The sequence below is a fragment of the Triturus cristatus genome, chromosome 3_2, assembly GCF_964204655.1.
Source record: "Triturus cristatus chromosome 3_2, aTriCri1.1, whole genome shotgun sequence".
NCBI lineage: Eukaryota > Metazoa > Chordata > Amphibia > Caudata > Salamandridae > Triturus > Triturus cristatus.
Window position 1 is genome coordinate 602,901,187 of NC_140584.1, and position 9,784 is coordinate 602,910,970.

Consider the following 9,784-nt stretch of genomic DNA (forward strand, 5'->3'; position numbering starts at 1 on the left):
CTTTTAAAATATATGAAGAATATTTGATTTTTACTTAGGGGTATGGAAAACGGCTCTTATGTCATTGGGATGCAGGAGGAAAGAGCATTTACAGGACCACAATATACACAGAGTCCAGTTCTTCAGTTTCGTGTAAAAAAATAGACTGCAAATAGATATTTTGCAAAAACCTTTTACTGACATGTATACAGCAAAAACCTCAAGTTTCCATAAATATTAAATACTGCACTAAAATAAGGACATGCGTTTAGAATCCACATTCTGACAAGTTCACTTTCTATTTAGTGGGGGATTGGATGAATTTGCTATTCTAACGTCCACACTGGCAGGGTTTAGGACTGTTGCTTGCTGATGGATATTCGTGCAGGAGCAGTTTTCGATCAAGTAGACATTTTTGTAGTTTTATACACAAAGATAAACGAGTTGGTACATTTCTCCACAGCAGGCTTTGTTTGAGGACTATTACAACTTGCAAATGTGTGTATGAAACAAACTGAACCGTGCTGCAGTACTTATGCATACGTGCACAGGCACAAGACTGGAGCACCTTGAAACTCATTTTTCACTTTGTGGTTCAAACTGCACTGGTTTCAGTTCATGCGAGGGACATCTGGCAAGATCATACATGGGGCGGTGTTAATGGAAGGCTATAACATTGCTGGGGCTAGATAAGTTGCACGACTACATTAAACATTGATTAGAAATGCTTGAAATACTAGTTTAAATATATAACGCCAACTGCCCAAGATTACTTAAAATACCAAGAGAGGTCTTCCTTTGGGAAAGACACCCATGAAAGCCAGGCCGCGCCGCACTGCTACATAGTGGTGCACTCCCTTCAAAACATGTATACGTGTCCAAGCAATCTGCAAAATGGTATAGGTGATGGGGCTTTGGTACTGGATATAACTAATGGCCACGTGTTAGCCCAAACGCTTTATCTAGTCCCCAAGCTGACAGATGTGCTGAATCATATCCCAAAATTCGAAGATGGAGCCTAAACCACAGTTGATGCTAATTAATCATGAATATTGCAAACGAGGTGTTTTGCTCTAGTACATAAAGGTTGCAGTGATAGTCCAGGGAATACTGCATGCACAATGCCAGCTGATAGCGCTGCGAGGTACCTGCACTTCAATGAATCACTGGTGCCCCCTCCCCAAACTGGTAGGGGGCCTGGAGGAGTACCACCACAGCAAGTTAGTATTATGAGCAAGGATCCCTTTCATGAACAGTGTGTCTGCAGTATGTGTTCCCCACCCAGTGAAGGAGCAGGTAAGAGCGCATGATTCTTGATATCTTGATCTGTTGGAAGTGCTCAAGTTTGAACCCGCACACAGGTCAATGGGTCCCAGATGCTGAGGTTACACTTCAAGCAGGTAAATGTTTTAATGTATGGATACAATATGCAGTAATATATCTGGAGCAGGTGCACGACAGGTAACATTTGTGGGCATATCTGTGGCATATGTAGTAACGTATCTGGAGGATTCCTACGGCTAACAGGTGAACCTATGAAACAGTGACGCTTCTTACGTACCAAACGGATCAGTATTTCAGATGTATTAGTACACTTCATTTCAAACCAGCCCAGTCGTTGCAAAATTGTTTAGTCTAAAGTTCGTTTTTTCTACATGTAGACAGGAGCGTGAGTCGATGGCCGCTGTATGTTGAATACAATTAAGGCAATGAGGCAAGGAACAGTTCTAGAATGGCCAGGCCGGGCTGTAACCCTACAGTCCACCTGTGCTGCTTCCATCGCCAGTGAGGGGTAGGTGCCATTGTGTGTCTGTCTCTTTTGCAAAGGAATACTGTAATTCATGACGGTCAAAAGGGATTAGATGTGGCAGTGCAGTAGGTTAGATGAAAAGGCAGGAGGAATGTTTGCACCTTGTATATGTATGAACTTTTTTTAGGGTTCTGAATATCTATTTATGCTTTAGTGCGAGTTTATTTATTCAGAAAATTCGTCTCTAATTTGCACGCCGCGTTTTTGCCAATCCCAGATTTATTAGCCGCGGTCCCACATTCGCACCAAGATTGATGAATTCTGGATCTTGGTGTGACAGAGCCGCGCCTGCAGGGGCCTGCGCATACTAGCACCATCAATATTTATGCAGGAACTAATAATGCCATTTCTGCTCGTATAAAATATGGCCTGAGTTTGTCAGCCGCTCACATTTATATCTATGCTGCTGCCTGCATAAAAGGAGGTCTCGTACACAAACACTAGGTAATTTAAGATTTTTAACCACTTAGGCAGAGGATGTGCGTGCCTAGTAACACCAGGCCAACAGGACATTGTTACACATTGTCTTCTGGCTGCGGCATTGGCCTATATTTACAATTGTGGTGTTGCCCATACCTATTCCACAGAGAGAAGAATCCAGGCCACAGAAAATTGTACAGGAGAAGTTTATTTCCAGTCGAAAATGAGAAACCCACAGCACAGAACAGGCCCCTTGTCAAGCTCCTCCAGAACATGTCTCTACGTCATAACTAAAAATTCTATAAAGAACTTTCGAAATAGGAAAGATACGTAAAGGAAACATAACACCCAAAAGAACATAACATACCTCAACAATATCAAAGCTAAATGAACTGTTTACTACCGATGCTTCTTCTGGACCTCATGTACCACACCAACATGAGTACAAAGGGTCTCTTGCTTAAGTGTCCAATGTGGGGAGCAATCATCCCACATGAGCACCCCCCCTCAACACCCTCGCCCCTGCATGGGTCTCTGTGTCGAGACGCGGACATCTGGGTAGGTTGCACATATTTGTTTTCTGATTGGGCCCAATTTCAGAAAATTCCAAAGATGTGCTCAATCTCATACTACTTGTGAGGTGAAAGTAGACCATTAGAAACAGCCTCAATGCTGGAGATGATGGGTACATTGCACTGGCATTCTGTACACTGGACACTGTCACCATCCCACCACACTCTGGATTATAGTCTTGTAGGCCAATATGCAGTTCTCTGATTTTTTGCATTTTGTATGCTAGTCTCCCTGTGACATATTCTTTCAAAATCGCATGGTCTCTGGATGTGCATTGACTGTGATATCCAGCCTGTGGATAATATAAGGAGGAAGGGGCTGTGCCCGCTTCCTTAGTAATGACACTTGATCGTCTTAAAGTGAATGTTCATAGCAAGGTCTTACTTGGTGATACTGCGTTTGTTGTGGGGTGGAGGATACATGCGCGTCCTTTAATCCCTGCTATATGGAAATATAGATTGCCTGAGTTCCCAGATAGCTGGGGAGATATTTGTTCTGCGTTATCTCTTGTAACAACAGTGGTACTCTCCGTGGGCTTTAGGCTTTTGAATCGAGGCTTCCGAGAAGTGCAATCAGAGATGCAAGCTAAAGAGAGAAGTTGGCCGTGTGTGTCATTTGTCACATCAGCCACGAATAAGTTGTGATCAAGGTCATTGTTTGTCATCAGGAGGCTTCCTAGCATACGAAGCCATCTATATCCATGCAGAGTTCGAAAGCATCATTCAAGGTGACCTTGCATATGTATATTCTTTTTAAGGTTTGCTTTTAGGAATAATGATCTGATTATCTATCCCAGTCTTCTTTTCCTGTGATCTTATGAGAAACAGAAATTATACTATTGGTGAGGTTGTCATTCTACATTATAATGATGTAATTGGGGAACCTAATATGTCTCCACAGTAAGAAAACTCCAATTGTCTGCCTGTGAGGTGCAGTTGGTCTCACCGGCACTACAGCAAATTTGTAACTCATTTTGCCACAAGGCACACCTCTGATGAGCGACTGGACAGATTCCCTTTAACTTGAGTCCTTGTGCTTTAACCGCCTCAATAGGTGGGTGACGTAGGACAGTGTGTAAAATTACGTAAAGCTAATGCTACATTTCCATTACATTCTGAAGTGCCATGAGACTAACTGCGATCAGCGGGATTCCCTGGATGTTAGTCACATATTGCCTTTCTCACGACCTGTCTGCAGTCTCACAAGACTCACCAGTAATGAAACCACCCCCCTGCGGCAAAAAAGGACAAATGAATGGGATTCCAGTGCAGAAGGGGCGTAAAAGATATATGGGGCAAATTGTAACACAGCCTTACCGGGGGTTGTGTCTTCTTCTGTTGGTGCTGTGTCCAGGCAGTGCTGCTAAAGCCATGCCATGGTTCGCCAACTTATAGAGTATGCTGTAGCTGGCCCACCAGAGGCTATTTCTCTGTGAGGCACCCTGTCTAGGGGGACGATGCTGGTACCAACACGTGTCTTTCTCTATTTAGGAGACCCTGCAGCGGAAGAGTGGTCCCAGTGGAGTGTGTGCTCTCTGACGTGTGGTCAGGGGTGGCAGATCCGCACCCGCTCCTGTGTGTCCTCTCCGTATGGAACGTTGTGCAGCGGGCCGCTGAGAGAGACCCGGATTTGTAACAACACCGATGCCTGCCCAGGTACTGGCTCTGTTGGCTCAGGCCATTTTGGTTCTCTGATGCACTGTCTTTGCCAGCCTTCCTCACCCCCGCCTTTCCTTAGTGTAATTCTATTGGTTCCTTTTCCACTGAAGGTGTACTGAATGGCACATTGACAATGATAACCGAGGTGTCAAGAGTGGGCGGCTGTTCCAGGCTGGGCTCTGTGAGCATGCTGCACAAAATCCTATGTGCCACAGACTCCCGGACTGGAACTAGCTGTGGCCCACAATTGCCTGCAGGAAAAGTTTTCTTCAAAGTGGGGTGCATCCATTTCGACAGTCATTGGACAGGGAACTTTCTTCCAGACCTTCCTTATCACCCATCCCCAACAATGCACTTCCTCCCAACTTCGTTCTCCCCACCCTGCCACAAATTGTTCCTCTCAAGACCCAAGCCGTGGCAACCTCTTTTTCCTTCTTCCTGAATGACCCTGCTGTGCATGCATTTAGTGTAATTAAACTGCTGTCAGAGGAGTAATCTGTCTCAGAGGTGTCCATGAAGGAGTTACATAAGGAGTGTAAATAGATGCAAATATATTTGCATCCCCCTGATGATTGGAAATTTATCAAATACGCAACACACCATTTGTTTGATTTAAGTATAAGCCCGAAGTAAAATTTACATTTTGCGAACGCAGAACAGTCACAGGGGATTTAATTGGCAAAGGCCTACAATACACAAAGTGTATAGTGAGTTAGAAATGCTATTGAAAATAAGCTAGAGAATGAAAGGTGTTGCACAACCTTACTCGGCTTTTACGAGAGCACCAGAGGATGGCAACCACCAACATAAATCACAGTTTCAATACTTGAGTACACCTCGCATTGGACGGAATGTGAAGGACCAGTAAGGCGGCTGGTAGAGGACACACATAGCAGAATAGAGATCAGAAAAATCACACTTTTAGGGTCTTTGATGAGAAACTATGTTGAAATAGGGATGACAGGACAGCAGTGACATAGCCTTGGGAAAACTTTCATAGGAAGTATAAAGAGAAACTTTAAAGTAACACGAGGGAGTTCCGAGAACAGCCACTGGGCAGACAAATGTTGGAGAGTAAGTGGCAACAGGTGGTAATGAGGCGTTGAGATTCAGCAGGGCATCAAGAACGCATAATGGGTAAGGATGAATTAATTAACATTTACAGCGGTAAATATATTTCCCTTTCTTGGGTTTGCCTTAAATGTCTAAAAATATTATTGGTTGAGGGTTCTTGAGAAAAATGCACATATACAAAGTATGGCCAGAGACAGAGCAGCCATTACATGGGCACCAAAGCCTAGTAGTTCCTCTCCACTCAAACGTGGATGTCTTAATACCCAACCAGGGGCAAGGGCATTTTCTTTGCTTTTATTAGGGCAGAAGGCACCCTTCATACAAGACCTTCATAAGAGAGTTTCTCAGGGTGTGGAACGCAAGAACAGGTCAACTGAGGCAGAGGACTGAGAGTGAGACAGAAGAGAGTCACTACTCAAAGGGAGAATCTCAAACGACAAAAACTACTGCAGGAAGGTACAATGAATGAAGACTTTAAGAGGATAGCATTAGACTGAGAGAAGTGAGAAGCTGGGACTGGGAATAATGGGACTACTAAAGAGGAATCCCATCATAGTGAGGAAAGGGCGAGACTGTGTGAGTTAAAATCATCAGACATGGAGTTGAAAGAGTGAAACTGCTGCACAGTCGAGCCAGAGAACATGAAGAAGAAAGAGTGAAACTGCTGAGAGAAACCCACACCATGAAATGAATGTCTAAGATTGTACTAAGGGAGAGCAACTAAAAAGAACCCTGAGATATTGGAGATTAAGATGAAGACAGGTGCAAAAAGAGAAAGCCACAGTAGATGAGGAATTAGTGAGACCACTGGAGAGATGAGTAATGAGGGAAAATAGTTTGTGGTCAAGAAGGGAAGATCACTTGAATTTGTGAGGGAAATTTGAGACTGCAGCAGTTTAGAGAGACCCGTAGTATGAGAGGAAATTGTGTGGGAGCCCATGAAAGGGAAGTAGCGTGAGCAAGGGGGCCTGGTAAATAGCATATAGACCCAGAGCCTGAAACTAAAGATAGATGTATGGAGGATTTGCATTTTTCTGGTGGGAAATACTTGCACGACTTTCCAGCCCTGGTGGAACACATTACTTTTTCCCCTTTTCGTTTTGTCTGATAAATTGTATTTTTTCCCAAAAAGTTGGTTTATTATCCTGACTGTGACACAGAGCAATTTTTAAAACCTTTTTTTAAAATAAAGGTAAAGGCCCAATAAAACATTTTCAGACAGAGGTTTGCTTCCAGCATCTCTCCAAGTGGTTGACACATAATTTTTGAGCTCTTTTCATGAGCTTTGAAATGCCGCAATATGTTATTTTAGGGTCATTCCCTGGAATTACGATATGGGACAGGAGAAGTACAGTGTGGTAGTAGCTAATCTGTATTTACTAGTGTTCACCATTAACCATAACTAGGAAGCTTGTTATAGTCATTAAAAGCGTTCTATGATTGCTTTCTGTTTAAGGCCACTGTTAAGATTTCGAGTGTGAAGAGAGGGTTGGCATCCCACAGGTCCCCTCTAGCATCATCTCAGATCATGACCACTCTTCTAGCCAGTGATGAATGTACTAAAACCACATGGCCTATCAAATCATTTAGAATCACAGGGCCCGATTCACAGAACTAACTTAAGGCAAAATCTGAAACTTACTACCATTTTGGTATTCACAGAAGGCACTTACTCATTTTGGTATTCACAGAAGACACTTACTCATTTTGGTATTCACAGAAGGCACTTACTCATCAATGAGTAAGTGCCTTCTGTCAATACCAAAATGAGTAAGTACCTTCTGTGAATACCAAAATGAGTAAATGGTAGTAAGTTTAGGATTTTGTCTTAAGTTAGTTCTGTGAATCGGGCCCATTGTTTGCCGATCCCCAAAGAAAGAACACTTGTCCCCTTAACCGAATTAAATATCATTGATGTAGCAAAGGAGAATTGGTTTTCATTCCTCTGCAGAAACACACACTGTTTCTCACAACATCACTTCTGATATGAAAACAGCGCAAAATTGAATAATTTTGCAGTTTTATTGTGTGCTTGAACCATTGTGTCAGGGTTGGAATGTTTGAGTTAGTATGAAATGAGCTGCAATAATTGGAACACGGAAATGAGAAGCATCTTCATACCTACTCCTCTGGAAGGCAGCCAATGCAATGGTAAACTGTGAGCCTGAGTAATTGTACACAGGGAATCACAATCAACAGGATCCCCCAGCAGCAGAAATATTTACAATTCGCAATACTGCGGTCTTGCACTTACAGAAAGAGAGAGGATGGTTGTCATGTATAATTGATTGGGCACAGACAGAGGAAGGAACCGCAGTAGATTAGTATGCATCATATCTAGAGTTGCTCAAGATGAAAATAATTCTTCCATGGTTTCAAAACATCTGTGCAAATGACTGGCTTATATACCTGGATCATGGTGTGTGAGGTAGCCATCTTGGGATCTTATTAGCCTTATTTAGATAAGAAAAAAAAAAAAAAAAATCTTTCATAAACCCAACAAATCTGCCCGAAATTTGGATCACATCAGAGCTCAGTCATCTAAGTCTTTCTCTGTCATGTTCCGTGTCGCAGCGTCAGTGTTAGATAACTAATAGAGATAATAGGTTTGTCATTGTGTGATGAATTTGACATTTGGTAAAGTGTTACCACGTGAATCCAGTGCTGCCATCTGACATTTAATGCTGCTCTGTCAGGCAGGGGCGTCTAAACAGCATTATAGGCCCCCGGGCAAAGCAGTGAAGTAGGCCCTGCCTACATAACCACTCACAGGAATAAAAATGTTTAACTGAAAATTTGTGTTAAATTCAGGTCTGCAGGGTGCCCCAATCCTCGTAGGAGCCCTGGTGAACTGTCCAGCGTACCCATGTCTTAAAATAGCAGTGCCCTCAGTTGGAACAAAGTTAGAGGGTCTACAAAACGGCTTTTATGTGCTAACAACTTTGGTGCTGTTTGATGAATTGCATGAAATCGGGCTCACAGTTATAAAGTTTAGCTAAGCTGCAATGGCTGTGTGCAGCAGGGGTCGGGCCGGCTTCCAGCCCCTGCCGATCGCAGGTGAATGGCAAAACCCATGAGCAGTGGTGGGAAGCAGCTCACAAGTTATGGTCAGCTGCATGATACATAACTCACTCAGTAGCCATGCAAACCGTAATCTGCACACCAAATGATTTACTTTTGACCTCACAGAGATGCAGCGAATAAGTAACCATACATAAAAGTACAACATGCAATACATGACATATGCACAAAAACTAAATAGCACTTTATTCATTTTTGTCTCATTGGTACCATTAATGCCAATGTAACTGTATTTTTACAAGTAGCATTGTCTTTTGTAATTGCATCTGTGACGTGAAGTCATGAGCACTGCATTTGATGTGTGAGTTATGGTTTGCATGGCTGCATTGTGGACTCACAAGTTTAAAGTTTGTTTTTGAAAAATAAATAAACAATGGCCCTGACATGCAGAGAGTTTACTCCCTGCTTGTCGGGGTCAATATAGGACTTTCTTGCCTCGGACCGCCAGACCTTAATTGGAGTTCCAGTGCAGGGAAATCTACTTGCCCCTCTGTAAATATGGCAAATCAGCCATCACTGTAACCTGGCTGTTCATTATCGGAGGGAATTCCAGGTCAAGAATTGTCCCTGTGGAAGAAGCAAATGTTGTACCTGTGGAAACCCTGTGTTTCCTTACCTCTACATGAGGCAGAGAAACCGATAGTTTGGCATAGAGGTTCACCTGCTCCATGAAACTCTAAAGATAATATACATTTCATAACACGTTGGATCAGCTATTCAGGGTCATTACATTGAAGTGACCCAGGACTACAACTCCCAGAATTCAGCTTTTAGGTAACACCTATTGGGAACAATATTATGTATTTTAGGGAGATACTTTAAGTCTACGGGATTAAATTCCTTAACCCTATAACATAAATACTTAGCTCAATGTGCTATTAGTGAGCAAGGCAGATCTGGTTTACTGCAGACCTGCACACTGCCCTTCTTTCACAGTGGAGAGGTGCTTTCTAGTAAACAAAACAGTCCCTTTCTCCATTTCTCAGGGACTCAGTGGTGATTGGAAACCCATGTTTAGAATTTCACACTCAAGCATCTGCATTAATAATGACACAATGCATGTTAAAAAGCACTTAATGCTGTATTCTGCTACTTAGCACATGCATTGTGACATATATAGCATATTGATATTTTTATTAACAGAGTTACTATAAATGTGAAAATGAACAATTCTAAAATGTTTCCCAAG

At 42.7% G+C, this 9,784-nt stretch overlaps 1 protein-coding gene across 8 annotated transcripts in view; it reads left to right on the plus strand.

Annotated features, from left to right (window-relative positions):
* Positions 1-9,784, plus strand: part of ADGRB2 (adhesion G protein-coupled receptor B2) — a 1,096,893-nt gene that overhangs the window by 458,234 nt on the left and 628,875 nt on the right. For 3 of the 8 annotated variants that reach the window (XM_085648478.1, XM_085648471.1, XM_085648472.1), the window contains exon 4: positions 4,273-4,437. The exons of the other annotated variants lie outside the window; for them this stretch is intronic. In XM_085648478.1, the coding sequence (XP_085504604.1) occupies positions 4,273-4,437 (165 nt within the window). The remainder of the gene's footprint in view (positions 1-4,272; positions 4,438-9,784) is intronic. 8 annotated transcript variants of the gene reach the window in all.